A 27,535-nucleotide genomic window follows, 5' to 3' on the forward strand; every position below is an offset into this window, starting at 1 on the left:
GTTGAAGGTTTTTATACCTCATTCCCAAGGAAGGAAATGGGGTTTGTGCTGGGAGTGTGGAAGCACATGTCCCTTCAGTCCATGTGGGCTTCAGAAATTAGGAGCAAAGTGGCTCACAAGCTGTCTTTGGGGCACAACGCTGGTCCACCATGAGGTATCCGCACTCCGCAGAGTCAGGCCACTGTGTCCATGCAGCCATAACCATCTCACTCGTCCTCCTGGGTGGCTGTGGCTCCCCTGAGCCAGGTTTGGGGAGCAGGTGCATCCCTTCCTCGGGGGCAGTGGCCCCCTCCTCAGTGGCACGGCCGCCCTCCTCCTCGTCCTCCTTCTCCTCCTCTTCCTCGCTCCTCGGGCAAAGGAAGCAGCAGGGGAAGGCTTTGCAGGAGGACGGCAGCAGCCTGCTCAGCCCAGGGGGGAGCCCATATGCCTGGCTGGCTTTGCCTCTCTCTCCATGGGCATGGCAGTCGCCTACCCCAGCTCTCCATGGCCCCAGCTCAAAGAGCAGCCCTCGCTCTTCCAAGGTTCCTGCAAGCACAGAAGTGAGCAATGTGATGGGAGCCCCTTCCTCCAGCTGTCCCAGCCTACAGCAGCTCTGGGATCCACAGCAGGGCTGCCTGCAGGCAGTCCCATGGCCAGATGGAGACCTCAGAGCAGGGCCTCACACAGAGTACCTAGAGCAGCGCCTCACCTGAGACTGTATTCTCCAGGAGAAATGACAAGGAGCCAGTTAAGACCACAGGTGCCATGAGCAGGGAAAGGAAGAGCAGGTCCAGGGGCACCCAGCCTGCAGAGATGGTGCCAGAATCACCCAGGACATCCCAGTCCAAGAGGGAAAGGACCAGGAGCTGCCATGGCAGATCCAGGAGTTGGAGAGGGGCTCTGCCTGCTGCTGTGAGCTGACCCAGCCTCCCAGGACACTGGAGAAGTGTGGTCACCCTGCCACAGGGCCTGAGGCTTTGCCTTCCTTGGGGAATGTCCCTGCTACCTGTGGCCAGGTGAGCCAGAGCCGTGCCAAACCACCGTGGCACCAGGAGCGCCATGAACATGGCAAAGCCAACGATGAAGATGTTCCTGCCCGAGTCAATGTCCGCATACTGGAAGTAGGAGATCCCCGTGCCCACGGCTACAGCATAGGTGATGCAGAGTACCCCTCCTGCGGGGGGCAGGAGTCAGGCAGTGCCAGGCAGGCTGCAGGCACCACAGTGCAGGGGAATGGCAGGGTACCCACCGTGAACAGCCAGCGGGATGCGGGTGAGGAGCCCCACCAGCCTCGGGGACATGCCCAGCACCACACACGCCAGCGCGCTCACTTGCACCGAGAGGCGAGAGCCAGTCTAGTAGAAAGGACAGGAAAGTGAGGACAGGGAGCATCGCTCCCCACTCTGTCATGGCCCACCCCACCCCCGCCCCATCCTGCCATACCGACCTGCCTTTCCCAGCGATGATCTAGTGACAGCCTGGGTGCTGCAGGTCACCCACCCCTCCTGCTCCATTGCCTCTCCATCCCTTGCCGACCCTCCTCCCAACCCCAGCCATACCTGGGTGAGGCCAGCAGCGCAGGCGTTGGCAATACTGGCGGCAGTGCCCCCCGGGGCACCCAGCAGCCCTGCCAGGAGGCTGCCCAGCCCCTCCGTGCAGAGCCCCCGGTTGCATGCGTCAGGGGGCAGCCGGGGGGCTCTCAGCAGCTGCCCGCACAGCACGTAGCAGCCCACCGAGTTCATGCTGCAGCCCATGGCCATGGCGATGCCCACTGCCAGAGCCCGGGGGGTGAGCAGCGGCCACCCCCATTCGCCTGCGGCAGGAGAAAGAACGGGTGATAGAGGCCCTGGCTGAAGGCTGATGGCTGCATGCAGCCTTGCTGGCCTCTACCTGCGTAGGGGATGCGGACCCAAGGGACATGGAAGGTAGTGTTGGCCCAGGACAGCTGGGCCATGGCCAGGTCCAGCGATTCCCAGTGGATGTGGAGATGGCTGAGGATAGCACAGAGGATGCAGACACCAGTAAATGGGAGTAGTACCTGCAAGGCAGCAAGGGGACACTCAGCAGAGCACCCTCCTCCCCTGCCTGCCCTGGCCAGCACCCCATCCATCATCTGCTCCCCAGAGAGCAGGTCCTTGTCCTGTCACCTCTCCCAAAGAGCCATGCTACATCTCCCCTTACGCCTGCAGGGAGCATCCCAGGCTCTGCTGCTCCTGTACCCTTGAGCAGAAGTCCTCTGTGCTCCCCCAACAGCAACCACACCCTGAGAGTTACACCAGGACTCCTCACCCCTGCCTCTGCTCTCAGCTCTGCTCCAGCTAACCCTTGCCTAACCCCACACTGAAGAACCAGGCTTAGAGAGAAAACTGGGTGAAGCAGAGGGAGCTGGGGCATATTAAGTTTTGGTACCGAGAATGTGCGCAGGGTGGGCACAGATGGCTCCATGGAGCCCCTCCAAGCCTGGGGCCAGGCACAGAAGGGCAAGCGGCAAGATCCCAGGTGCTGGGAGAAGGTGACAGTAAGAAGCATGAGCCTAGGAGAGGGAGAACAGGTCACCATGCAGCATCACGGTGATGGGGTCCCAAACATGTGCTGTGCACCATGAAGATGCCCCATTCCCATCTCCATGGTGAAGGGAAGCCCACGTACAGCAGAGCTACCACCCAGTTAGTGGAGCAGAAGAAAGCAGCCTCCTTATATGCAGACAGCCCGATGATGGAGAGGCTGGGAGCCAGCACCATGGGCCCACAGTGCTGGGCTGCCCACCCACACACACCAGACACTCCCAGCGCCAGCTGAACCAGCCCAGAGACCAGCACAGCTCCAGAGACCTGTGGGAGGAAATGATGGGGTCCATGTGGCAGGATGCATGGAGAGCAGACCAATGCTTTCCCTTGGACACACTTCCACTACCCCAGTAGTGTCACTTGTTCCCTGTGCTCTGCTCACCCCAGGCCCAAAGGAACACATGCACCCACATACACCATGAGCCCCATTGCCTTCGCACATCCCCTTGTGTCCCCACTGTTCATGACAATCCCCAGGAGGGCTGGGAAAGGGGCTGGGGGTGCAGGGAAGCAGGTAACACCTGGGGCACAGGTGGAGCAGGACAGGGACTCCCAGCCCAGTGCAGGAGCACCCACCTCTTGCAGTAGGGCAGCCCAGTTCCCTGCAACAGTGCAACGTGGTGCATGGCATTCACTGGCCACAGCTGTGCCTGTAAGGGAGTTTTGCATGATGTGATGCACGTGAACACTGGGCCTCTGGAGCCAGGTCCAAGAGCACACAGTGTGGGGGCTGAAGCATCCCCATCCCTATAAGCCCTGACCCTAGGGTGGCAACCAGATGCACTCAGGGGTAAGTAGGGTGCTGTGCACCATCACCAGAGGAGCCAGCAGGCAGGGCCCTTTGCTACTCCTCATGCCCACCCCATGTGCTGGGCACATGCTCTGGCACTGACATGGCCTAGGTCCTGTGGGAAGAAGGCTCCAGGGCTGTGCTCACCGTTCTGGTCTATGCTGGCACCAAGAGAGAGGTGGGAGCTCAGCACCATGGCAGGGACCAGGTACTCAAAGGATGGGATATGAACCAGTGGCAGCCTGGGGAAGGGGACAGCAAGGGCACATTAGAGAGGAAAGAGTGGACATGGCTATTCCAAAGCCCTGCCTGCCATAGGAATGAGGGATGGGAAGGGTAGGAGATGAGAACCTCGAAGAGGCAGGAGGTCATCCCATAACCCAAATGTGCCCTTAGCACAGTCCAAACAGAGGTCAGGAGATTTGCCAAAGCACACACCAAGCCTCTGTGAACCATGGGCAGCACAGGCACGGGATGGTCAGGAGGAGCTGTGTGTGGTGCTGGAGCACATCAGCAAGGAGCTGGAGGAAAAGCACAGCAGTTTTCCTAGGGGGATGTGTGACAGAAGGATGCAGTGATGGCAGGGAGAGGGCTATCTGTGCAGATGCAGGACAAGGGGTTGTCCTGGTGCCCCTTCCCACCTCCAGCAAAGCCTGTCTTCCCACAGCCTAGTAGGGGGGCAGAGACATGCCCTGCCATGGCATCACCCTTCTCCCAGCGACAGCTCCAACTGCTTTGTCCCTCTTTCTCACCGGCTCCCCAGGGTGGTCTGCAGCACTGTGGAGATACCGCAGGCGAAGAGGCTGCGTGCCAGCAGCTCGCTGGTGGCCTGGCTGTGGGGTGGCTCCTTGGGCAGGGTGGGCAGCAGGAGGAGGTGGAAGATGCAGAGCAAGGAGGCCTGCACAGCCAGGTGCTGTGCAGAGAAGAGAGGGGGTGGTCGTAACTTGCTGTAGCCCCCGTAACTGCAGCCCCCATTCTTGTCCTCCCAGGTGGATGCACACTCACTGACACCCCCTGCCAGCATTCACCACTGTCCTCTCTGCACACCCTGGCCAGAGCCCCACTCACTCTTTGCCTGGCAGGCTGCAACCCCTGCCCTGACTCCTGTAGGGATCTCAGCCCTCTCCCCATTGCCCCCTCTGGCTGCTCACCACTGTCCTCTCTTACCTGAAGGGCTAAGCAACAGCTCAGCATCCAAGAGCACATCTTCTGCAGGGAGCAGGATGCGAGCACAGGGCTCCTAGCACCAGACACTCGGCAATGGCCCCCATTCATGCTCCTGCCTCTCCAGCTCTGTTCCTGGCTTGCAGTGCAGAGGGGGTGGGCAGGGTCCCAACCCCCAGAGGATCCTCACAAGACTCATGAGGCTGAACTTCCACCTTCTACAGGAACTGCCTCAGGGTTAGCCATTAACTTGAGTTGGTGAGTAACCTGCCCTTGCAGCTAGGAATGCAAGTGTCACCCTGGGTTGTCACCACAAGAGCCAGGACACCAGACAGTACCAACTGCCCACAGCCTAAGTCTCATCCCTGCCTTTTGTGGTGCACAGAGCAGGGACTGACTGGGCCACAGAACGACCACCTCTTCCTTCATGTGCTTGAAGCATCCCTACCCGGAGCATCTTCCAGCTCCAGGATGTTCTGACTGTGCTTGCTCCTCCCCAGCACAGCATCCTTCTGCCCTCCTGGTCCAGTCCTTCCTCACCATCAGACACAGCAGAGCCTATTAAAAGCTCCCCTCAGATCCTGCCGTTTCCCTCTGTAGGCACGATGCCCATCCCAGGAGGATGGATCTACCACATCCCCCTTTCTCCTAGGAGGAGGTCCCTGAATATTGATGCTGGACAAGTCTGCCAGAGACAAGCGCTGCCTGCTTGGCTCGGAGGGCTCCCAAGGTAGCACAGGCAGGACGCTCATGTTTTTGCCACAGGGCAGCAGTGGCTGTGCCAGCAACCACAACAGTGACCCTACCAAGCCCTTGTTGTTTGGGGCTCACTCATTAACTGGGCAGACTTTGGAGAGCAAAGAGCAGGGGAGACCACACACATTCCCCACATTCCCAAGCATGGGGAACCTCATCTTGCCCACTGCCCCTGCCTTCCCTAGGCATCAGACCTCATGTCCCTCCCATCACCGAAGAGCCTGGTTCCTCTCGAGCCCTGTGGGACACACAGTGCTCCTGGGCTCACTGGCAGCATGTAGGATCTGCCCTGCACACTGGCTCAGGGAGCAAGCACAGCTCCTCACTGCATGCTGCCAGCACAGAGCAGCTCAGCAGGACAAGGACACACACAGCAAGAACTACTTTTACTGGAAGAGATTTGCATCTACAAAAGAGTGAAAACAGGTGTAAAATCCACAGTAAAAAGGAGCAAAATGAACTGGGCTGGTCAGCAAGACAAGGTGCCTTCCCCCCACCCCAAGGAGTGGTCAGGCACTGTTTGCTTACAGCCACTGAGAGCCGAGGTTTGGGATGGGGCCACACAGCACCCCAGTTTCAAAACACCCAACACAAGTAGGATAAGGAAGATCAGCCTTAACTGCAGCCCACTACCTCCAAGCTCAGCAGGGCACAGCCACATCACAGTCCCCTCTTGATGTGACCCTTGCAGCTCACAAGAAGTGGCCTGGCAGACCCCAGGGGCAACTGCTGCTATGGCTAGCCTGCTCGGGCCACTCACTCCCTCCTCCTTCAACCTCCTCTCCCCCAACCCAGGCATCCTACCTCCTCCTGGGGCACCCTGCCTCCTAGGGTCACTGCCCCAGCCCCTCCACCCAGCACACACAGCCCCAGCATCCTACATCCCACACACCACCTCTGCCCAGCACCAAGGGCCACCCACTGGCTCTAGAAAGAGGTACAATAACCTCCCTTGCTCTAGCACCCCAGTCTAAGGGCACCCATTTCTAACCCCCAACTAATAGGTTCCCACCCTAGCACCCCAACAGCAAACCAACTCTGCCCCAACATGTCCCAGCAGCCCCCAAAGTGAAGGACACCTCTGCCCTGGGAGAACACAAATGCTGGTTTGGAATTAACACAGGGGCCTTCAGTCCCATGCAGTCCCAGGGATCAGGGGTCCCAAAGTGCAAGGAAGTGAGTTGTGCCACACTAGGAGGGAACGGGAAAGGGGCTGCTGGCCAGTGCTTCTAGCTGGGAAAAATGAAGCTCTTGATTCTACTGAGATCCATGGCAGTGTGCAAGGAGCACTGCCTCAGCCCCAGGGGGTCCAGCCAGTCCTTGCGGCTGGGGGCTGCACCCCACGTGGGGCCTGCACTGGCTGAGCAGGTGTGGCAATGGAGCGCTGGGGGAACTGGGAGCATGGCAAGTCTGAAGGGGCCGGGTTGGCTTGGGGCTGCAGCAGAAGTGGTACGGTTCAATCTCTCACAGGCAGTGGGTACTCTCTGGAAGGGGCCTTGCAGGAGGCTCCTGTGTTGGGCTAGATCAGGTGCCTTTGGGTAGGACAGAGCCGTCATCACGCTGCCCCACAGGTAGAGTGCAGTCGCTGTGACCCCCCCTCGACGCGGCTCCTCGGCTGTCTTGTTCTCCCCTGGGCAGTGGGTGCTGCTAGCTGGAGAGATGTCAGGCAACTCTGGCTGGGGCTGGTCAGGGGCTTGCTGGGCATCCAGCTGGCAGCTGCTCTCCTTGGGAAAGAGCGCAGGCCGGGGGGCTGCAGGGCCGATGCTCCTCACGCATATGGACCGGTGCACCATGGTGACAGAGGCAAACACAGCAGCAAATCCAGTCAGGTACACCACACCCAGGAGGCAGGCCAGCTGCAGAGAAGCCAATGGTTAGACCAGACCCTCCAGCAGCACCCATAGCCCCCTGTGACCCAGCAGCTGGGACGGCAAACAGCACCACCAGTACTGGATGCTGGTAACAGCAAGGGGCTCACAGCCTGTTCAAAGTAGGGCCTAAATACCACAAACCACAGCACTCCAGCTAAAATCCTAACAGTTCATGTTTAAATCCCCAGTCAGCACCTAGTTCTCACTATGACCTTGCACCATGACTTGTGGAGCTGCAGTCCAGCACAGAACATGGGCTAACCCAGCACCAGGCTCCAGTGCCTCAAGCAGCACAGCTGCAAATCAGAATCTTCTGGCTTCTGACAGCTTCCCTTTTCAACAGGGAATAAACCAAGCTGCTGCTCCCAGTGTGAAAGAGGGTTCTGCTCTGAACCCATGGGTCCCATGTTCTTGCAAGTAGCTGCTGTTTCACGTTTTTACCTTCACCACTTGCTGGTAGAACTGGCCCAGCACGTGCTGCCACATGGACTGCTCCATGAGGACACACAGATCCGTGTATGTGAACCAGCCACGCCATATGCCCTGCTTTTCTGCCACACTGCAGGAAATAAAGAAAAAGGGAATGTGGATGTGGCACAGACCTTCACCAGCAAAGAAGCTTCAGGCCAGGCAGGCTTGGAGAAGACCCTGCTCAGGGTCTGCAGAAGGGAGCTGCAGAGCCTAGCAAAGGCTCACAGATACCCCAACCTCTTATTTCACTGCAGCAAGGCCAGCTCTGAGCAGGGGCAGAGCCAGGGCTGCAAGGTATATGAAAGACTCACCTTCACCCCCCTACACCTACCGTCCTTCCAGCCAGCTCAGCACTTCAAACAGCTCCCGGGGATCTGTGTAGAGACTCCAGTCCTGTGGGGGTAGCAGAGAATGGTCAGGCCAGTCAGGACAGGCCATCCAGCACCCAGTCACATCCTATTCCTTCAAGAGAGTACACTGCCAGCTGCAGTGAGAGCCCACTTACAATGGCACTCAGAAAGTTCATCTCCAGTGTGTTCATGGTCTGGACATCCACCTTCCCTGCAGCTCCCCACTCATCGTTGAACACCTCCTCCTCCTCACCCTCATCATACAGGTACTTACTGGCAACCATCTAAAAGCACAAAGGATAGGATCTTAGTCCCTCCTGTACTCTTCCAGGCCTCCCTTCAACCCAGTTACACCCCAGCCCACACCACTCACCATGGAGATCAGAAAGAGGTCTGAAGATGAGATCTGCTGAAGGTATTCGGGGTTCCGGTGCCGGAGTCTCTCAATGTAAACCAGTGCCAGCATCATGGAGCAGGGAGAGATGCAAGCTTCCCTGTGCCACAGGGCAAGAAACAACCCAAAGGTTATCCATGTGCTACAAACATCCCAGCCACCATAGCACAACTTGGCTCCTCCCTCCCCATGCAGGTAGTAGAGAGGTTTAGTAAATATACAGCTAGATACATCCCAGCCTTGCCACCTTCATGCTGGCTGTCCTGAGCTGCGGCATAGGATGGGGATGCAGGGTGGAAAACAGAAAGCCCTGGCTCCTCTTCCCAGGCACAGGAAGCTCCAAACTGAGCAGCCCTGCCTGCAGCCAGGTATGCTACAAGGGCTTGGCTGCCCAGAGCAGACACAGGGCTCAGACCTGGCTACCCAGTGAGCTACAGATCCAGCCAGTACACACTCCCAGTAACAACAGCACACCCCAGAGAGCAGGAGCAACCTGAAGCAGGCCTGGCTGTGTCAGGAAGCCACTGTGCCTGCTGTCCTTGCCACCTGCCCCCAGCTTCTCTGACACTCATCAGGCTTAAGCACAAGTCAATGCTGGCCCAGGGGGACCAGAACTCCCAGTTCTGACACGGGACAGGAAGGGACAGGTTTTGCTTCTTACCGAGATACATGAGACACGTATTTCTTCTGGAGTCTGCGGATAGGGCTGGGAGCCACTTTCTGCAGCAACTCCACAGCAATATCTAGGTCAGAAAATGAAACAAAAGGGTTTTAGACCCATATGACACAGTTCACTCACACCCTTCCCCTTCACCTCACATGCCTGTTGAGTCTTGGGGTTTGCTCTGCCCCTCAAGTTTAAATTCAACTATGAAGGTAGGATAGGCCTCATCAGAAGGCAGGGATGACAGAGGAGCAAAAAAATGGGCAGTAGAGCCAGACCAAAGCAGGAAGAGGATGCGAGTGTCCAAAACCCAGCAGCAGTGCCAGATGAGTATGACTGTGTCATGGGGAGATAGCAGCAGTCAGTGCAGAGGCTATCACCCTCCCCTCACCCCACAGGATCTCAGGCAGTCTTTTCAGAGGCTTTCTAGGTCCTGATCTAGGACATCTTCCCAGTCCTTTGATCCCTGTCAACCAGCACCCTCCTCCTCCAGAACTCGTAAGCATGATCCAGCTTCTCCCACACCACAACTCCCCTCAAGATGATGACAGACAACGTTATCAATGTGAGCAGGAGCCTGAAGGTACTGAACAGGGTATGGAAGCAGCAATACAGTGGAACTGCAGCTCATCCCAGCCTTCTGCCATGCTCACAGGTGTGCCTCAGCATTCAAACACTTGAAAAGGCCAGAGACTGATGGACGCTGGCAGATCACTTCAGCAGCTCCAGTCTCATTTCTCGACACAATAGGGCCAGCTGGGAGCATCCCAAACAACACTAGTCTGGTGCTTGGCAAAAAGTATTTGACAGGCAACTCCAGCTCCATTTTGCTGCCAAGCCCTTGTCTGACAGTCAAGAAGAAAGCTTGTCTCAGCAGCCCTGTGCTCCCAGCTCCCAGGGGAAGCATCATCATACCTCTTCTCTCCCTATCCCTCCTTTCCACATCTTTTCAGTAATTAAGAGAATGGGTGCAGTCCCACTGGAATTATTTGTCCAACAGCAACCACCAAGCTCAAAACCCATGCTACTATAAGAGACCTCTCCAGGCAATTCAAAGTACACCACTACTAAGATCTACAGTCAGGCTGACACATCTCCCAGCCACCTGCACTGCTGATGCTCTCTCTGCCCTACTCAGCCACCCTTGTGCCACTGCACCAGCCACCAGAGAGGCAGCAGCAATGCTCCAACTGATAGAAAGTACATGAGCCCCCCCCCCAGGCTATAACCTAATGTAAAACCCAATTCTTCAGCACACAGATCCAACCCATGACAGCATGTCCTGCCCTAGAGGGAACACAGAGCAGAGCAGCTGATGAATGTCCCCAGTCTCACAGCCACGGCACACCAAGGGTGGTTATGGTTCGTTCTTTCCAGAAGGAACAAATTCACTTCTCAATGTCCCTCCTCAGCAAGCCCTATACTACCTCCTGTGACCATACCCAGTGCCAAAGACCGTTTCCAGTTCCTTCTGCTACTCTGGACTCTCCCTACAATCACCTCTATCTTGTTTGAAGAGCAGTGCCATAAACTCACCATATAGCAGTGGCACAGCTGTACAGGGACAGATGTAATCACCCTAGGCTCTGTTTTCTGACAGTGGCCGATAGCAGATGGCAAAGGAAGGCTGTAAGAGCAGATAAGCCTGCAGAGATACTCTCTGTGAGTCACACTTGCCCCAGCTGACAGAGGGAGGCATTTCCTGGGTGCAAGGTAGTCTTTATAGTTAATAGCTCTCAACAGTCTTCCATGAATGCGCCCTTTGAACTCCCAACACCAGTTCCTGTGGAACAGTCCCAGCTTACACCCGGGTGTGACACCAGAGCCAAGGATGAGCCACTCGCCTCCCTTGCACTACTTGTGTCTGAACTCGTGACTCCCAGCAGCACCCAGGCACCAGCCCTGCCCCGCCACCACGCAGCCAGCAGCCCCCTGCTCACCAAGGTACATCACACGCAGCCCCTTGGTGACTTCAGACTGCTTCGCCAGCATGAAGCTAATGGGAACACTAACACGACCACACTGTGAAGGCCATCTACCAAACCACTGCTTGCCTTTGACCACTCCTCTCCAGCATCACCTGCACCAGCTCCTCAACCCAACCACATCATTCTGCTCCCTCAAACATTGCTGAATCAACAGGGGAAAAAAAAACAAACAAAAACAAACAGGAAAAAAGGGCATGATCCAGACAAACACAGAGCAGAATGCGTCACCTTGGTGCTCACAATTAGAAGTTAAATGCACTCTGCAGAGTACAAAAAGTTGTCCAAAACACTTCTCATCAGGGACAGGGACGCAGCCTTCACTGCCAAGGAATTCATAAACAACCTAAAGGCCTCTACCCTCTGCCCATCTGCCAGGTGCCAAAAACGCAGGAGTGGGCCAGACAGGGCAATAAAACAGGCAGCAGGAGCCATGAGGCTCTGGCAGCCTTCCCACTGTGCTGCACAGAGAAAGAGAGGCTGGGCAGGGGTGGGATTTGGCACTGGGAGGGAGCGGGTGACTTGTTGGTCTCAGCCCCTGGGTAACTTCCAATCCCCTTGACTCAGCATTCCCATATGGGGGCACTCAGCAACCCACCTGCCACAGGGCTGGAGAGATTATCCAGACTGCAGTCTTTATCCCAGCCATAATACAGCCGCTTCCGCACTCTCTCGCTCAGCTGCTGGTGCCTGGGCAGGAACTACGGGCAGAGAAGGGTTATGTGAAAAACTCCCTGACCACTCCCCACACCCGGCTATGGGCTCCAGGATACAACGGGTCGGCAGGGCCCCCGGGCACTCATCCAGAACACGGGGTGAGCGGTCACAGGGGGGCTCTTCAGGGCCCGAGATTAAAGTCCTGGTTTAAGGTGCTCCGGGAACACCCCCGGAGGTGCGGGGCTGGGCGGCGGGCCGTGCCGGGGACACCGCGCAACACCGGGGCGGGACTCACCGTGAACTCCTGGAACCCGCTCAGGGAGAAGGTGCCCTCGTCGTCCAGCAGCAGCGCGTCCAGCTCCATCCCGCCCGACCCTGGGGCAGGGGCGGTGCCGGGTCCGCTGCGAAGCCGCACCCAGTGACCGGAACGGAGGCCGCGGAAACGCCGCCAGGCCGAGCTCTGCCCCCGGTTCCTGTTCCGGTGCAGGAGCCACCTCCCCGGAGGCGCGCGCTGCTGGTCCCTCCCCTAGCGCGGGATGGACTGCGCATGCGTGCGGCGCCAGCGGCCGCCGGTCCCCCGCAGGCGGTTCCGCCCGCCTGGGCCGGTGCAGCGCTCGCCGCCGTTCCCCCGCCGGTGACAGCGTCTCCTCCCCTGTTCCCCGCAGCCATGGCGAGCGGCCGGGCCGAGGAGGCAGCGGCTGCGGCGGCGGCCGAGGAGGAGGAGGAAGAGGCGGCCGCGGCGGCGGCGGCGCGGCTGGCGGCGACGCTGCGGCAGCGGCTGCGGGGCTGGGAGGCGGCGCTGGTGGCGGCGCAGCGGCTGCTGGTGTGGGAGAGGCCGCTGCACAGCCTGGTCACTGCCACCGCGCTCAGCGGGGCCCTCTGGTGAGCTGGGGCGGGGTAGGCCGCGGGGGTCCGGGCCGGCAGAGAGGGCTGCTCCACCGAGGCCGCGCAGGCCGCTCTCGGGTGCCGCCGGTGAGCCGCCGGGGTCGGTAGCGATCCCCTCCGGGGTCTGCAGCAGAGCTGAGGGTAGCTGTACCCCGCAACGCCGTGGGATGTGCACAGCCCCGAGCAGCCGTGCTGTTTTCCGGACAAACATAAACAGGCCCTTCCCTGGGGGGGGACAGTGCCAAGAGCTCGGGCAGGATTTGTCCCGCAGTAGTAGAATGCAGCCGGCCCGGCTGGAGGCTCGCCCGGGCGTGTTGCTGCTTAATTTTTGCATCCGTGCGCTATTAGCTCGCTTCACCCCTGTTGCCATGGTCAGTGAGCACCGTGGCCCCCGCAGCAGCAGGCTGCGTGTGCCGGTTCGCTTAAGCCGTTCTGCTCGTTAATCTCCTCCTGGAGAGTGCTGTTTTTTCACATGAAGGCCAAGGCTGCTTGATTTGGGCACGAGCAGATTCCCCTTGCCCTGCCTTATCTTCTTCCCTGCCTCTCGGGTAGGGCAGCAGCACGAGGAGCTGGGAGCGTGAGTGGCAGAGCCCAGCTGTAGATGGGAATGGAAAGCATCCTGTTTGTTCATATAAACAGTGGGTCAGTTTAGTGGTGAAAATGCTCTCAGCCGGCAGCTTTCCCAGCAGAAAAGGTCACAGCTGGCCAGGAAAAGAGTTAAACGTTGGTTGCAGATGGAATAGGAAGGGGCAGTCAGAAAAGGGGAAAGCATGCGACCAGTCAGCCTTTGAAGTCACTCTGAAGAGGCTGCTGACGTTCGACTCCCTCACCCATATGATTATCAGAGGCATACGTGGTAGCTGAGTGCTTAAATGCTTTTGGACTACTGGAAAGGTCTGAAAGCAGAGAGGTGCATGCCATGAGATGGCAGAGCTGGTAGACAATGGTGGTTAAGGGACTGTGTGTAAAAAGGTTGACAAGAACAAAGAGTGCCCAGAATATGGGACAGCAGAAAGATATCTAAATATCACAGAGGGGGACGAATTCTCTACGATCCCATAGAGGATTCAGCCAGCATCCTTCAACTACAGACCATAAATGAGGTGGAATAGGAGGAAATTCTTCCAGAGCTGACATGTTAAGCTACAGAATTGTCCTGTGAGAAGGGATAAAAAGTTGTTGTGTAGGTCATTATAGGTCCTGTAAGCCCATGGAAAGTGTGCAACATGCTATCTGTGCTGCCCAGTGAGGCAGATCTCACTTCCAAGCACTCTACTTTTGGCTGTGGCTTGATGGGAAGCACAGACCTTCCCTGCACTGCACAGTAAGATCTTTCTGACTGATCATTGTTTGGTACATTTGAGATTAGTTATTGGCAAATACTGAAGAGGAGCAAGGTAAAAATAGCAGCTCTTCCTTTCTGCAAAGGAGTGCTTATTAAAGGGGTGAGGGTGAATGCATTTGTTTCTGGAGAGACTTAAAAACAGCTCTCCTGAGCTGGAGGGAAGTGCTGATGCTCTTGTGTGGAGGAAAGAAGGAAAGCAGACAGTCGCAGCTGGTGCAGGCAGCACCCTGGGACCTTTGCTGTCAAATCTATATGGAGTGGGGAGATAAACTCTTTGATGACAGGATTGTTCAACTACATGTGTGTAGTATTATGTGAGCTCGCATTTGGCTTGAGCCAATGTGTTGATGAGGGAGGTGAAGGGTTTTATGATAGAGCCAAGTGAGCAACTAAACCATTTTAAGTGTCAGGGAGAGGTTTGTGATAAAAGAATGGGCATCTATAAGCAGGTGCAGAATGTGTTTTGGCGCTACCTGCGGGTAATGCTTGAACTTGTGAAGACAAATAGGACAAAAGTTTTTGGCGAACAGGCTGATTTTTTCAACTGGGGTTCTGCTGGGGCAATCTGTATTTACATTATCTAGAACCTCCACCTGGAGGTTTTGGAAGGGCTTGTACTCATATGACTGAGGGAGCATTAGCCTTGTTTTACAGCTGGAGGAGGAGAGCACTGGAAAATGGCAGGTAGTCAGCTGTCAGGTGGTGGGCAAAGGCAACGTTTGAGAACACGCTGTGGGTGTCTGTGGAGTACAGTGCTGCTGCAGTGGCCGGTAGCAGCTGAATGGTTCTGTTCTGCTGTACTCTGAGCTGTAGCTGTTTGCTCATCAAGATCAGTAATTTGCTGCCTTTTTCCTGCCTAACAGTTTCTCATCTGATTTCTAGGTTGTTTTCCTCCACCTCCCTGAGACCCCTCTTTCTCCTCAGCATGTCCCTTCTTGGCATCCTCTTGCTGGAGAGGTGGAAGCCCAGGTTCCTGTTTGATTTCTCAGGTATGTGATGATTAGCACTGTAGCTAATGACAGCAGTTATAATGTGAACCTGCTACCGGGCTATGGCCACAGTCGGTTCTTTCCTGACTCTCTCATAGGTCATGTAAGCCCTGTTCCTACTGTAACCGCAGGCTTTGGTACTGGTGCTGCCTCTTGCCTATTTGTGTCAGAGTATTAGGATGTATCCCAATTAGGATGTATCCTAATACTGTGGGCATGAGGAGAATTGCGCCTTGTGCTGAGAAGTTCTGGGAGTGGCTCATTTTGAGAGTGACTAAGGGGGCCCAGCTAGCTTGTCAGGGGAGCTGGTAACAGGGATGATGCAGTGTTTCTGGTGCATCCTTTCTCTCCTGCAAATGTCTTGTTGAAAAGATCATTCCAGGTCTGAGCATATATGGCCAGCTGAGGTAGGGGAAGGAAATGGGGCACATTGAAGTGGATTGGCACTGGAAGAGGCAGAGCAGATGAGAGCCACTTCTTGCAGCAGGTAGCAGCGTGGATGATGAGGTCTGACAGCAGGGACAGTTAGTGTATTGTACCTGTGCTGAACAGCTAATCAGTAAGTCTGATCACTTGGCTTATCTTTCCCCCTTACTGAAGGGTTTCTGCCAACATTAGGCACAAAAGCAACCAGAGGAATTGCCTCATAACAATGATAGGCATGGATTGGCTGCTGTCTGCTTTGAGTTCATTGGAGTTTATTAAATGACTGGACCCAGACCTGCCTGCTGTATCTACTGCTGCTGTTCAAAGGCAGCTCGGGGCCTTCCATCCCTGCCCCCTACTCTAGGGAGGGTTTCTGAATGAAAGCCCCTCTATATGTGTGTTTGTAACGTGCCCTTTATTTGACCTAAAAAGGTACTGACTTAAAGGGTGCTTTCACAGAAGTCCTGATAAGGTTAGATATGTTTCAGCTGTAGTCTTGAAACTGTTTACTTTGTGTGGTTCAGGTAACTAGGCAGCTAAACTGGACTGACCAATTTAATTTCCTGCTTATTTGCCTTGTTTTTTCAAGGGAATAGTTTAAAGTCACCCGAAACATCTCACTTGAAACATGTCCAGAAATGCAAAAGACTGGTGTCTGATACAGAATGGTTTTATTGAGGTGGGGGTATAATTGCTCCAGCAAGTACCAGGCCTGTAAAAGTTGTGTTACCACAGAAGAAACAGGAAATCCATACAGCAATCAATTTATAGGATGCAGGGCAGTGAGGAATAAAAAAGAAAGCCAAACAAAACAGCACACCAGGGGTTAGGCTCATCCTGTGTCATTAGCTCTGCAAGAAGTCAGTGCCTATCCTACTGAGCTGCCCCTCAGTGGTGTTCCACATATTTCACTCCTTCCTGCTTTTCTGCTGCTGACAGCAAAGAACAGGGACGCCTTTCTGATGTGCCTGGTTAGGTCAGAGCCCTGACTTTGACATGGTCCACTGAATCGTGTTTCCTCAGCCTTCATAAGGAAGGAGTGCTGGTGCTTTGTGCTCTTGAGGGGCCTCCTCTTGAATTGGCACTGCTCAATACTTAGGGGTTCTTGTGTGGCTCTCGCTTCCCACTGAAGCAGAGCTGCAGCTTTGTGGCTTTCCTCCCCAGTGCTTCCTGTAAAGCTTTCCTGGAGCTTTTGGAAGTAGGTCAGTACCACGCCTTCAAGAGTCTGCACGTATACACACAAACCTCAACTTGTGGCAGTTCTGTATGTCTTGGGTGACTGTTTATAATATCACTTCTGAAGGAATGCTAAAACCTCAGCATGTATTTTGCAGTTACACACTGTGATCAGGGACACACTAACAGCAGTGTGGTGCACAACATTTTATGTCCTGTCAGAAGGAACTGTGTATTTTCATCTCCCACACAGGGTATTTTCTCCATATGTAACCACCTCTATGTGGGGTTCCACTTAAGTATTGTTTAAGGACTTCTGGAAGCAGCTGCTCTTTCTCCTGAAATGGGTATCAAGTAGGGCTGTTCTTTGTAGTGTTGTTGTTTGGCAGCTGTTTGTTGGTCAGTGTAGGAGAGGGCAATGTGGAAGAGCTCTGGCAAAGGCTGCATTGCAATTGAGTGCTAGTACTCCTTAAAAAGGGCCCCTGTTTTCTAGCTACAGTTTACACACAGATGAAGAATGCTTCTTGGGGAAGCGTTGAAAACCTGTAAGAGCCAAGGAACCCATCAGCAGTAATTTGTCAGTACCAACATGAAACCTAAACTCTTGTGCGGCTGACTGGTCTCCCAGAAGAGTCTGGTGTACTCGTGGTTTGTATTAATCCACAGTCCTGTGTGAAATGCCAACAGTGTGATTTCAGCTGGTTATTGATGATCTGAGGCCAGCTGTGGGTGTCCTGCTTGCTGGCTTAGTTGAACCAATGCTAGAAAGTACTGCAGCACAGGTTGTAGTTAATCCTTAACTAAGTGAATATGTCCTGTCGGAAATGATCTAGGTGTTTTGTGGTTGGGCTTTTACTCCAACTGGTGTAAGACTCCAGTGCTTTAGGATGGCCAGTGGGCAAATTACTACAGGAAGCAAGATACTGTTGATTTTAAAGACAGGTTGTGTTTTGCCAGTTGAAATCACGTGAACACTCTGCAGCTGCTGAGATGTTCTGCAGCTCCCCAAAGTGTCTCTGAAACCTTCAGAAGCAACTGAGGAGAATGGTTTCACTCCCTCTGCTGGCATATTTTGGGTGGCTTGGATTACTGCAGCCAGTTCAAGAGGAGTGGGGCTCCTGGGCCGTCCTGCTTACCGTGGTGCCAGGTACATCTGTCCAGCAGAATGCCCCAGCATCTCATTTGTAGCTTGTACAACCAGTATAGCCAGCCAGCACAGATGGGCTGGTGCCAGTGTAATTTATTTGGTGATTTAGTGCAGGTAGTAGATGAGGCTTTGAGGTATGGCTGGATTTCTGTGTGCTGCCATTAAGCAGCTTTAGATTCCTGAGCACAGTAACAAAACACAGCAATGGCAGTTACATGAGAGAAGCAACAAGCCTGGAGGGGGGAGGAGGGGAAGGGAGGGAGGGAGGGGGAGCTGCATCCATAACATTTGTTTCACACCTGGAGCTCCCTTTGGGAGCAGTGCGGCAGCCACTGTGCAGAGCACTGGTTTGGGTGAGAGGAGCGAGTGGGCAGCCCAGTCTGAGAGCAGTTGACTCCTCCTGTCAGGCCCAATTACTGGAAATCTGGGTCATGCTCTCAAAGAATCTCCTCCTCCCTTGGGCAATGGCTCCTGCTTCACTGCACTGCGTGAACTGGCTGGTGCAGTGCCTGCAGTGCTAGGAAGGGTCTGGCACACTTGGCCCAACATCCTGTGTCTTGGAGAACAGCGGTGGCAAGGCTGCCAGAATCAGATACTGTCTTCTGCGGCTTCAGCTGGAGTCTGAGGTCTCACTGGGTGTTGACAGTGACAGATGTTCACCTTTTCTGTGTGTTTCCCTGGTGAAGTTGTTGCAGCTCTTGGGCTTTGCGTCTGGCTGATGGCTCCAGAGAGGATTCAAACCCCCTTTTGTTCATATTGCATTTTTCAGTCCATTTCTAACAATTAGCCTGGACTTTGAACATAAACTATTCCTTTATTTTAGGCCTGTTTATGTGTTGACATGCAGTGTGGGGGCTAGAGTCCCACTGATTTTTAGAACCTCTTGGACCAAGTCTGCTCTTGGCCAGACAGCATCAAAGATGTATCTGTCCCTACCAGCTTTAGGAGAGTAGGCTGACTAGTAGAAGAGGGTAGACCTTGAGGGGCCTTCACATTATGACCAGGGCCTTGTTAAACACAGGAGACTTATAAAGACTGTATAGCTGGAAGAGCTTTGGTTTTGCCCTGTACATCCTCAGACACTAGTCAGCTAGCCAGGACACCCAAATCCCATGGGCAGCCAGGCTCATGCATTCCAGTTGTCATGGAAATATTTGGTAGTTTTTTCGCTACGTATCTAAAGGCAGAACATAATCATATGTGACCTCTGCCACTGAAAAACTGCTCCTCCCTTCAGTACTGCATAAAGTAAGTAGCTGATCATTGATCGTCACTGAGTTGGAGCAGAGAGGAATGGGAGAACTTTTCTCTTGCTTTTATCCAAACTGGACCTTAGGAGTGTAGTTATATTTGTGTCTGGCACAAAGGGCTGTCAGGAGACTAAAAGACCCCTAAAATTAGATAGTTAGGCACAAGACTGCTATTTGTTACTTAATTCCCCTGGAAATAGAGACAGCAGAGAAATTTCTGGCATTTGTACACAGCACCCTGCCAGAGATTGTGCTCTGGGCCAGTCAGTGGGAAGTGCAGCTTGGATCTGCTAGTGCCATATTGAGCTCAGAGGTGGGAGCTGAGGCTTTTCCCAGCTCAGAAACCATGTTGGCAGCCCTCTGTGAATAACAAGGCCTAAGCAGCTACCCTGGGGGTGGCACTGCCCAGGCGCATGGGACACCAGAACAAGTTGTGCCACTCCTGCAGTGGAGAGCCAACATGCTAGCAGCAGGGTGCACCTTGGGTAGAGTGTCTTACCACATGTTTCTCGGCACAGGTTGCAAGGTGTGCCAGGGCATCCCAAGACCAGTGTTCTGGCTGCTCCAAGGCCCCAGGCATGCTTCACTGAAGTCTGCACACCTCAGACTCCAAGCCAGTGATTTCTGCTCGCATAAGAACACAAAGAAGGTCCCCAGGGTGCATCCGTCACTGAGGATGATGCATCTCCAGCTCTGCTCTGTTCAAGTGATAAAAATGTTAGGTTGTATTTTTAACTTGCCTGACTAATCTGCTCTGTTCTCTCTACAGCACAGCCATCAGAGGAGCCAGGAGGGGAGAGGTAAGCTCACTGATGTGTTCCTTGGTAAGAGAGTGAAGAAGCCTTAATTCAGTGTGATCTCACCTGTCCTTTTTGCTGTTGTTGATAAATTGTGTGGCTCCTGCTGTGAAACATTCGCAGCAGTTTCTTGTGCACTGGGAGATGCTTATCAGCTCAGGAGCCACAGTGTGAGACTCTGGGGAAAGCTAGTGTTCTTCCAGTAGCAATTAAACTCAAGTACTTCTGATGTTGGGAACTCTCAGGTTTCTTCCCTGGATTTGTTCTGAACTATTTTAAGAATTCTCCAGAGAGAAGGAAGCTCCCGAGGCTGACTTTTGCAGTCCATATGTGCTGTCTGTGGTGGTGCAGCTTGCATCCCATCCTCGACCATAGTTACAGGTCTGAGCACCGTGCTCTGGCTAGCTTGGACTTGGTGCCAGAGGAGGCCATGTAACTAGTTCCATCTCCAGCACTTCTGTGTGGCTTTGAGTAAACTGCTTGTATCATGAGACTGTGGCATGGGGATGCTGTGGCACGGTGGCTGCTGCTGCTTGCTTGGCTCGGGTGTCTCTTGGCTCTCTTCCTATTAAAAGAAAAAACTATCTCCATGTGTCTTCTATAGTTCAGTTGAAGATGCAGTCAGTATTGTTGAGCCTTTGTTAGGGATCTCTGCTTCCCAGTGCAGCTCTTCCCTCCCCTCAACAAAACAGACCGTGTTCAAAGATTGTCTTCTTGCTCTTGTCTGTCTCTAGTGAGGGGGTGACTTCAGGGGCACAACCTCACCTGCTCAGTGTCCCTGAGCTGTGCCACTGTCTGGCAGAGAGCTGGGTCACCTTCAGGCTGTACCTGCAGGAACTGCTACAGTACAAGAGGCAAAATCCTGCCAAGGTAAGCTGGAGATACCTACTCTTCTGTGCAGGGGCTTTTCTCTCCATTACTAGTGGCCTAGGACATGGAAATATGTAAAATCAATATTCTACAATTGCTGTCCCTGCTTAACATTTGCTGTTCATTACTTTCAGACTATATGCCATGGGAAGCTTAAAATATGAGTAATTGGCTTCCAGTATTTGTAAGCTGGAGCTGAATTTAACCCCTTCTGTGAATGGCTAGCTGTATTTCTTTTATTTGTTAGTGTGCAGAGGAAGCTGTTAGATTGGGAGTGGGGAGAAAAAAGGCAAGGCTACAGCCTCTGCAACTTCCACAGGCTCCATTCTTAAGCTGGTCCTCCCTGTTTTGCTATCCAGGATTGTAGCTAGCCAAGTCCAAATGCAGCAGTGTTTCTGAGTGCATGGAAACTTGTCATTAACCGTGTTCTGATGGCTGTGACGTGTGTTGTGTGGAAAGGGTTTATAGACAGGAGTTGCCTCAATGTCATAAAAAAATAGGACAGGACAGACAACTGGGATTGTATCAGGCTTGCTGGGGACTAGTGTGCCAAAAGGGGTGGGTTTCTGTTATTGTCGATTACTCCTCCTCTCTTAAAACACTGTACCAACTACAGTGAGTAAGAGACCAGTTCAGAGATGCCCATAAAGCATGAATTCATTGGGAGCAAAGCCCTTAGAGGGCTTTTGTAGAACTTTTCCATTGTGAATGAAACTTCATTGCTGGATTTAGTCAATACTGAACCCATGCCCTGCCTTGCGGGGTGTTGTCGCTTCTCTTCCTGCCAAGGAGAATGCAGGATAAGCCATCAGGGCTGCACTACTATTACTCTTCCACTTCTTCCAGAGGAGGAAGGCCCTGGTCTGGTGGAAGCACAGGTTCTGCTAATGCTTTTGCCAGCTGGTTTATGGCGTGGCAGTGCAGAGTATCTCATGACTGTAACAGCTTCCTGGCTCTGTCAGGATAGTACAGGCTTCTCTTAAAATGCTGAGCTCTGCAGGAGAGATGTACTCTAAAACAGCAATTTGCAATATCCCATCCTAGCCTCAAGGAACATAATTTATTTGATAAATAGTTGTCCAATAAAGTTTTGATTTGTTTTATTGGGGTGTTGGGTTACCTTGGTCTTCCTGTGCTTTAATCTCTAATGCTTACATCTTAACCCAGCTGAGCTGAGTTGTGATTGTCAGCATCTGAATGTACTCAGTGCAAAGCTGGTGTTCTGACTTCTGTTAGGAGCATCCCTCATTTTGCTCTAACTGGGTTTCCTGCACTGGTTGCATAGATATATCTCTGCCTCTTGTCACTTCTGTTTGTTCCTCTCTCTTTCTTCAGTTCTGCATGAGTGCCTGTTCAGGCTGCCTGATTCTGGCTGTAGTTGGACACTATGTTCCAGGCATAATGATCTCCTACATCATTTGTGAGTATAAGCAGCTCTCTTGTCTGACTTAAGCTTAAACATGACCTGAACTGTGCTGTTGATACGCTGGTAGAAGCATATTTGTGGGGAGTTTGAGGGAATCTCTGGTAGATGATTAATCAGTACAGGCAATGTGCTCCAGGAGTCTCTTTAAGTGCGTGAATGCAGTACAAGTGCAGAGTCAGGAGAGGGAGCCGTTGCTAAAACCTGCTTTCCTCTTCTACCCACGGCTGCGGCCCTGCTGGTGAGGCTCCAGGGAAGCAGAGCTGCAATCTCTCAGTTCCTGGAGTGGGCAAATCCATACCGAGAGAGTTAAAGAAGCTGCATGTTTAGTAAATAAGACCTTTTTCACTGCACCGTGAGTCCCTGCTAACCCTTTTCAGGTCGTTTGCTGCTAGTGCACCTGTGTATGAGCTCTGTGCTGCTATCCTTATAAAAGTTTTGGTGATTTTTAGTTTTAATAACCTCATTTCAGGCCCCCTACTGCATGTTGGGGCTGGGATGCAGTGGCTGAAGAGGGCTTATGCTTCATCTTAACATAAATCTGTATCCTAACAGAGATCTGTTAGGGAAACCTTGTTTATCAAGCCGTTTTGGAATGAGTAAGAATAACCATGGGTGAGGATTTTAGGCAGAGTCAGATAGGAAAGCAAATGGCATTCAACTGCACTTCCCCTGATGCAGACTTTCTTGCTGGTGCCCTGTGAAGGGCTGGGTTGTGCTTGCTCTGTTTCACACTCCCTGCATCCTGTGTCCCCAGTGCTGAGCATTCTGCTCTGGCCTCTGGTAGTCTACCATGAGCTGATTCAGAGGATGTACACGCGTTTGGAGCCTGTCCTGATGAAACTGGACTACAGTATGAAGGCTGAGACGCTGCACCACAAGCATGAGAAGAAGAGTAAGGACCTACCTTCACCCTAACTTTTTCTGGTGCTGTACTCCCAGGGTGGAGCCCTAGCAAAGGGTCGAGGGGAAAGCACATATACCAACACTGTGGTGAACGGCTGCAGCAGAGGAGGGGAGGGCAGACAGAAACTTGAGGGTAATGGGGAGATCAGCTGGGCAGGTGATCCTGGGAAGAGCAAATGACAGCAACAGATTGCAGTTGTCTCTGGGAACCTTGGGCTATTGGGAAACATGAGGTTTCACAGGGTAGTAGAAATAGTGGGAAAGTGATGTATGAAAGTATAAAGTTCCAGTCTCATGTAAAGCCTTTCTTCTCTTTCTCATAGAGAGACAAGGGAAGAATGAGCCTGCAGCAGGTGATGAGCCAACAGCAGAGACGGAGAGTGAGAGTGAGGCAGAGCTGTCGGGTTTCTCCCCAGTGGTAAGAGCACAAAGAGCTGAGCGGGAACCAGTTGCTCCTGTTTGGTCTATAACATCTTGAGAGGCAAGGGATGGTGTGAGTACAGCTGTGTTACTAACAAACTGCAGACCAGCTAGTCACTTGTTTGCAGAATCCCAAGGGGGGCAGGGTGTTTGATGAAGGCTGTTGTCTCCAGTCTGGGTATTGAAAATGCAGTGCTATGGGGCTGGTGATGCAGTAGCAGGACAGGTTGAGCTGTCCTCCAGCCTTTGGCTGACCTGCAGAACTGCTTTGATGGTTATGCTTCATGCTCAGAAAATGGAAGTGTCCCCTAAAGAAATCCAACTCTTCTGGTTGTACAGAGGCTCCTTGCCGCTGGAAAAGGGAGATGAGCAGCACTAGTGTCTCTTACACAGTTCCCTGCTTTGTCAGACTCGGTGTGACCTTTCTGTATATGTGCACCACAGAAATGGACCCAGTGTCTTCATTTACAGGAGCTCTGGGCATGTATCTGGGCTGTGAAGTGGGAATCTTCAGCTTCCAAAGGAATGCTGCCTCCTTTCAATGCTCTTTTCCCTGCCCTTGAACCACTGCTACCTGTGGAAGCCTTCATTGGGCCCAGCATGAGTCATGCAGAAGAGGAGGGGTGTTCTACTCCTTGGTGATCCCAGGAGAGGAAGAAGGATCAAAGCCTTCTGAGACTCCTACGGGCTGATCCCCTCTTGTGCTGGCTCTTTCAGGTTCTTCACAGAAAGCAGGCAAAGCTTCAGGCAGTGAATTATTGCAAGGAAGCCATTCAGCTGAGGCTGTCCTTCCCTGCAGTTCAATGAGCACTTTGCCCAACCCACTCCTGCTTTCATACTGTCCCTCTGCAGCAAGCTTTCCCTCCAACAAAGACTTCTGCCTGGAAGCTCTGGTTTGTGTGGAGGTGCCTCTAGGCAGCACTAGCAGTTGGACACCTTCTGCTTCATTCATGCAGGTGGATGTAAAGAAGACTGCCCTGGCGCTGTCAATCACAGATTCTGAGCTCTCTGATGAGGAGGCTTCCATCCTGGAGAGTGGGGGCTTTTCTGTCTCAAGGGCTACCACCCCACAGCTGACGGATGTTTCTGAAGGTACGTGATGGGACACATTGCTGCCTGCCTTACCTTGGGTGGTTTTGCCCAGAGCAAGTGGCTCTCTGGATGAGAGGACAGGGAGAGAACCCAGCTATTTGCAGGGAAATGTTGAAAGGAGGCAGCAGTAATAGCAATGCAGCATGCTCTGGCTTTGTGGCTGATCACGAGCTGGTCCTGAGTGGGCATCTGCTTTGGATTATTGCCCTGCAAGGCAGTGCTGTCTTGTGACTCCAGGAAGAGAGCAAAGCATCCACAAAGACCCCAGAAATAATTGTGTGGTACATACGTAGGTGTAGTACAGCTATGTACGATGCTGTGTGAAACAGGTTGGACACCCCACCCTGTCAGACTTACGAACTCAGAGAATGACTAGTTAGTGATGAGGAATGTGAAGGTAATGCTTTGGATGTGGTCACTTGAGTGCCTGGGGAGGAACAGGCAGGTGACATTCTGTGAGCACTATTTCCCTGAGCCTGTGGTTTTTCGTGGAGGTGTCTAGATGCAGAGAGCATGAGCTGGAGAAGGAAGTCCTCTCTGAGCACAGAGCACGTGGAACAGGATGAGAAAAGGGACACTCCATGTGAGTCGTGCCACTGGGAGAAGGGAATAACTGCAGCCTCCTTCCTGCTGTGCTCCCAGAACTGGGAGGATGCCCAGAAGTGAGCCCTCATGTATCAGCTGAGGGGAAGTGGTGGGAGGTGTCAGTGCCCTGGGTTGAGGTGAAGGGACCTGCACCTTAATGCTGGTGCCTTTCAGACCTGGACCAGCAGAGCCTGCACAGTGAGCCAGAGGAGTCGTTTTCCAAAGACCTGGCAGAGTTTCCCTCCGTGGAAGAATATCATTCCAGAGACCTGGGACCACAGAGCGATGAAGATGCATTTGGTGTGCCTCTGGGCCCCGAGCTTGCCCACGCTGCCCGTGAGCTGGACTCAGCAGAGAAGGAGGCCGTGGACTCTGGTCTCTCCATTCTTCACCTCACGTCTCCTCTCCATTTTGTAAATACACACTTCAATGGGAGCGGGCAAACGGCGGGAGACAGCGTGGCACCGAAGCCTGCCCCTGCCCCTGGCCTGGGCATCTGCATCAACACGCTGAGCGAGGAGATCGTCACCACTGCCATCACCACTGCAGTGCAGAACACCCTCTCCGCCCTGCTGCGGTCCTCTGAGGCCAGCGAGGGGCCTTCCCTCTCAGAGTTCCTCCCCACCGAGCCTGAAGAGAAACTGAGCTTCCAGGCACAGCTGTCAGAGAGCGAAGTGGTGGAGACAGAGACAGCAGCTTCACCAGAAGACGAGGAGGAAGCAGATGACTTTGAGCTACTGGATCAGGGGGAGCTGGAGCAAATGGATGCGGAGCTGGGGCTCGGGGAGGAGCAGGATGCACAAGAGTCTCCTGCTGCTCCGGCTTCCCTCTCTCCCACACCTGCTGAGCTGCCAAAGCACGGAGAGGAGGAGGAGGCAGTGATGACAGCAGCATCTATGTCTTAGGTCTTCACGCGCCCCTTTTTCTTCTGTCGTCACTGGAAAGAAGGAAAAACTCACACGGTGAACGTGCAGCCGGTTTTTTAGATGTTTGTGTTGACTGGGATGGAAACGCGTCAGTGTTAATGTGCTGTGTCTGGAATAACGAATCCTTTCCATCCTTCTAGAGCCCGGCCTTCGCTGGCTGAGGGGAGATGCCCCTGCCCTGCGGCTGGGGAGGAGCCGGCTCCTAGAAGCCTTACGCCACAATCAGAACACCAACCCCAGCAAATGCTTCCTAGTAATGGTGCAGTATTTTGGTCTGTCTTCTGTTTGTCTTTCGTTTTGCACGCAGAGTACCAAGCTAGCTGTAGCTGCTGCTAATACCCACATCCCCAGTAGGACATATGCAATCTTATTTTATTGGGTTTTTAAATGGCTACAAGTGTAAATAATTTTAATTTTCATTGGTTTTGTTCAGGGGGGACGGATGGGGTGCACCACCAGACATGGGTCTTGAGGGCTTGCAGAGGGAAAAGGGTCTTTGGAGGGGAGGGCAGCAGCAAGACACTAAAGCAGATGGGTGCTGGCAGCAAAGAGGCCCCTTCTGCAGACTGTTAGTGCCGCTCATGTCACTGCTGGAACGGAGTGTTGGGGGATACCTGTTTATTTCCCCTGTCAGATTTGAGTTCTGCTACTGGGTGGCTGTGGAGGTTTTTGCAATCAATGAAATTCTCTCCTGGCCCTGTTCAGTACTCCAGTTTCTTCCTGCCGTGGCCCCCCTCGCCGTCTGCAGCGCTGACCTTACGGCCACCCTTTCTGTGCTCGGGCGTCATAACATGGCACCTGAAGACTTGGCAGCGGGGTGAAGCGCGCCGGGAGCCGTGTTTTGTGTCTCTTCCGAGGCCGGGGATGGCGGCACGGGGCGGGTGGAGGCGGATGGGGGCTGAAGGAGGGCCGGCCCCTCGGGGCGGTGCCGCGGGAGCCGCGGGGCGGGGCTTGGCGGGGGGCGGGGCTGCGGCTGGTCCCGCCCATGTCCGGGTGACGCGGTGCCGGAAGCGGGCGCGCTGCGGAGCCGCCATGGAGTTCCCGGACCTGGGCGCGCACTGCTCCTGGCCTGCCTGCCAGCGCCTGGGTGAGTGCGGCCGGCGGCACCGCTCCGGCACCCGGCCCGGGCGGCGCGCAGCGGGGAGGCTGCGAGGTGGGGGGTGACGGGCCTGGCATGGCCGCCCTTGGCGGAGGGGCGCGGGGCGGCCTCTCGTCCTTCCCAGTGCCCGGCAGGGCCGAGCTGGGTGCCGGTAGCCCGGGGCTACCGCCGGCCGGCTCTGCCCCCGTGCACGGCTCTGCCAGCGGGTCGGGTACGGCGGGCAGTGCTGCTGCCGGCGATCGGTGCCGCGGGGTTCGGTGGGGGGGAGGCCGGGTACGGCGGTGCTGAGGAGAGTCGGGGCTGCGGTCGTCCCGGGTGGGCGAGCCCCGTGGTGGGAGTGGCGGCATCCCTAGGGAGCTCGGCGTGATTTCGGGACGCCGCTCCCGAGCGCGGGGAGGGCAGGTGTTGAGGAGGAGCCTGACGTATCTCTGCAGCCACCCATGGCCCTGCAGCCCTTTTCTTTCCAAGCCGAGGGAAGAGAGGAGCGGCGGGGGCTCTGCCGTGGGTGAGGGCTGTGTCCCAGGGTGGCAGCGCTGACCTCAACGCTCTGC

At 54.2% G+C, this 27,535-nt stretch overlaps 3 protein-coding genes across 4 annotated transcripts; 1 reads left to right on the forward strand and 2 right to left on the reverse strand.

Annotated features, from left to right (window-relative positions):
* SLC23A3 (solute carrier family 23 member 3) lies at positions 1-4,731 on the reverse strand. Its single transcript, XM_062626809.1, has 12 exons — positions 4,504-4,731; positions 4,089-4,249; positions 3,484-3,578; positions 3,123-3,196; positions 2,629-2,810; positions 2,389-2,512; positions 1,870-2,017; positions 1,539-1,792; positions 1,229-1,334; positions 986-1,153; positions 689-784; positions 1-525 (listed from the first exon to the last, which is right to left on the reverse strand). The coding sequence occupies exons 1-12, from the start codon at positions 4,609-4,611 to the stop codon at positions 98-100; spliced, it is 1,944 nt and encodes a 647-aa protein (XP_062482793.1). The 5' UTR covers positions 4,612-4,731; the 3' UTR covers positions 1-97.
* An 893-nt stretch (positions 4,732-5,624) lies between these two features.
* Positions 5,625-12,056, reverse strand: CNPPD1 (cyclin Pas1/PHO80 domain containing 1). The gene is made up of 8 exons (XM_062626810.1): positions 11,944-12,056; positions 11,590-11,692; positions 9,004-9,085; positions 8,322-8,442; positions 8,104-8,232; positions 7,930-7,991; positions 7,569-7,686; positions 5,625-7,112 (listed from the first exon to the last, which is right to left on the reverse strand). The coding sequence occupies exons 1-8, from the start codon at positions 12,010-12,012 to the stop codon at positions 6,486-6,488; spliced, it is 1,311 nt and encodes a 436-aa protein (XP_062482794.1). The 5' UTR covers positions 12,013-12,056; the 3' UTR covers positions 5,625-6,485.
* A 129-nt stretch (positions 12,057-12,185) lies between these two features.
* On the forward strand, positions 12,186-26,585 carry RETREG2 (reticulophagy regulator family member 2). 2 transcript variants are annotated; one of them, XR_009966288.1, is made up of 10 exons: positions 12,186-12,530; positions 14,761-14,867; positions 19,636-19,666; positions 20,398-20,533; positions 21,869-21,953; positions 22,714-22,851; positions 23,186-23,280; positions 24,239-24,374; positions 25,134-25,921; positions 26,026-26,585. XR_009966288.1 is itself a non-coding variant. In XM_062626811.1 (9 exons), exons 1-9 carry the CDS (start codon positions 12,196-12,198, stop codon positions 25,862-25,864), a joined length of 1,794 nt encoding a protein of 597 aa, XP_062482795.1. In that variant the 5' UTR covers positions 12,186-12,195; the 3' UTR covers positions 25,865-26,585. The 2 variants fall into 2 exon arrangements, 1 of the variants encoding a protein (XP_062482795.1); XM_062626811.1 differs by having other exon boundaries at positions 25,134-26,585.
* Positions 26,586-27,535: the final 950 nt, after the last annotated feature.

This window comes from Pezoporus occidentalis, unplaced genomic scaffold (genome assembly GCF_034315485.1).
Source record: "Pezoporus occidentalis ecotype Australia unplaced genomic scaffold, CSIRO_AGI_Poc_V1 ctg298, whole genome shotgun sequence".
Classification (NCBI taxonomy): Eukaryota; Metazoa; Chordata; class Aves; order Psittaciformes; family Psittacidae; genus Pezoporus; species Pezoporus occidentalis.

What these genes read in the sequence shown, in the direction of transcription:
- RETREG2 (XM_062626811.1), top strand. Translation starts at nt 12,196, where the DNA reads ATGCGTGCGGCGCCAGCGGCCGCCGGTCCCCCGCAGGCGGTTCCGCCC. An exon ending in AATGATCTCCTACATCATTT is followed by an intron (nt 21,954 to 22,713) that starts GTGAGTATAAGC and finishes CTGTGTCCCCAG; the next exon opens with TGCTGAGCATTCTGCTCTGG. An exon ending in CCACAAGCATGAGAAGAAGA is followed by an intron (nt 22,852 to 23,185) that starts GTAAGGACCTAC and finishes TCTTTCTCATAG; the next exon opens with AGAGACAAGGGAAGAATGAG.
- CNPPD1 (XM_062626810.1), bottom strand. Translation starts at nt 12,012, where the DNA reads ATGGAGCTGGACGCGCTGCTGCTGGACGACGAGGGCACCTTCTCCCTG. An exon ending in GCGGGTTCCAGGAGTTCACG is followed by an intron (nt 11,693 to 11,943) that starts GTGAGTCCCGCC and finishes CTCTGCCCGTAG; the next exon opens with TTCCTGCCCAGGCACCAGCA. An exon ending in TCTACCAGCAAGTGGTGAAG is followed by an intron (nt 7,113 to 7,568) that starts GTAAAAACGTGA and finishes GCTTCTCTGCAG; the next exon opens with CTGGCCTGCCTCCTGGGTGT.
- SLC23A3 (XM_062626809.1), bottom strand. Translation starts at nt 4,611, where the DNA reads ATGAATGGGGGCCATTGCCGAGTGTCTGGTGCTAGGAGCCCTGTGCTC. An exon ending in CCACCCTGCGCACATTCTCG is followed by an intron (nt 2,018 to 2,388) that starts GTACCAAAACTT and finishes GCTGCCTTGCAG; the next exon opens with GTACTACTCCCATTTACTGG. An exon ending in GGTCCGCATCCCCTACGCAG is followed by an intron (nt 1,793 to 1,869) that starts GTAGAGGCCAGC and finishes CTCCTGCCGCAG; the next exon opens with GCGAATGGGGGTGGCCGCTG.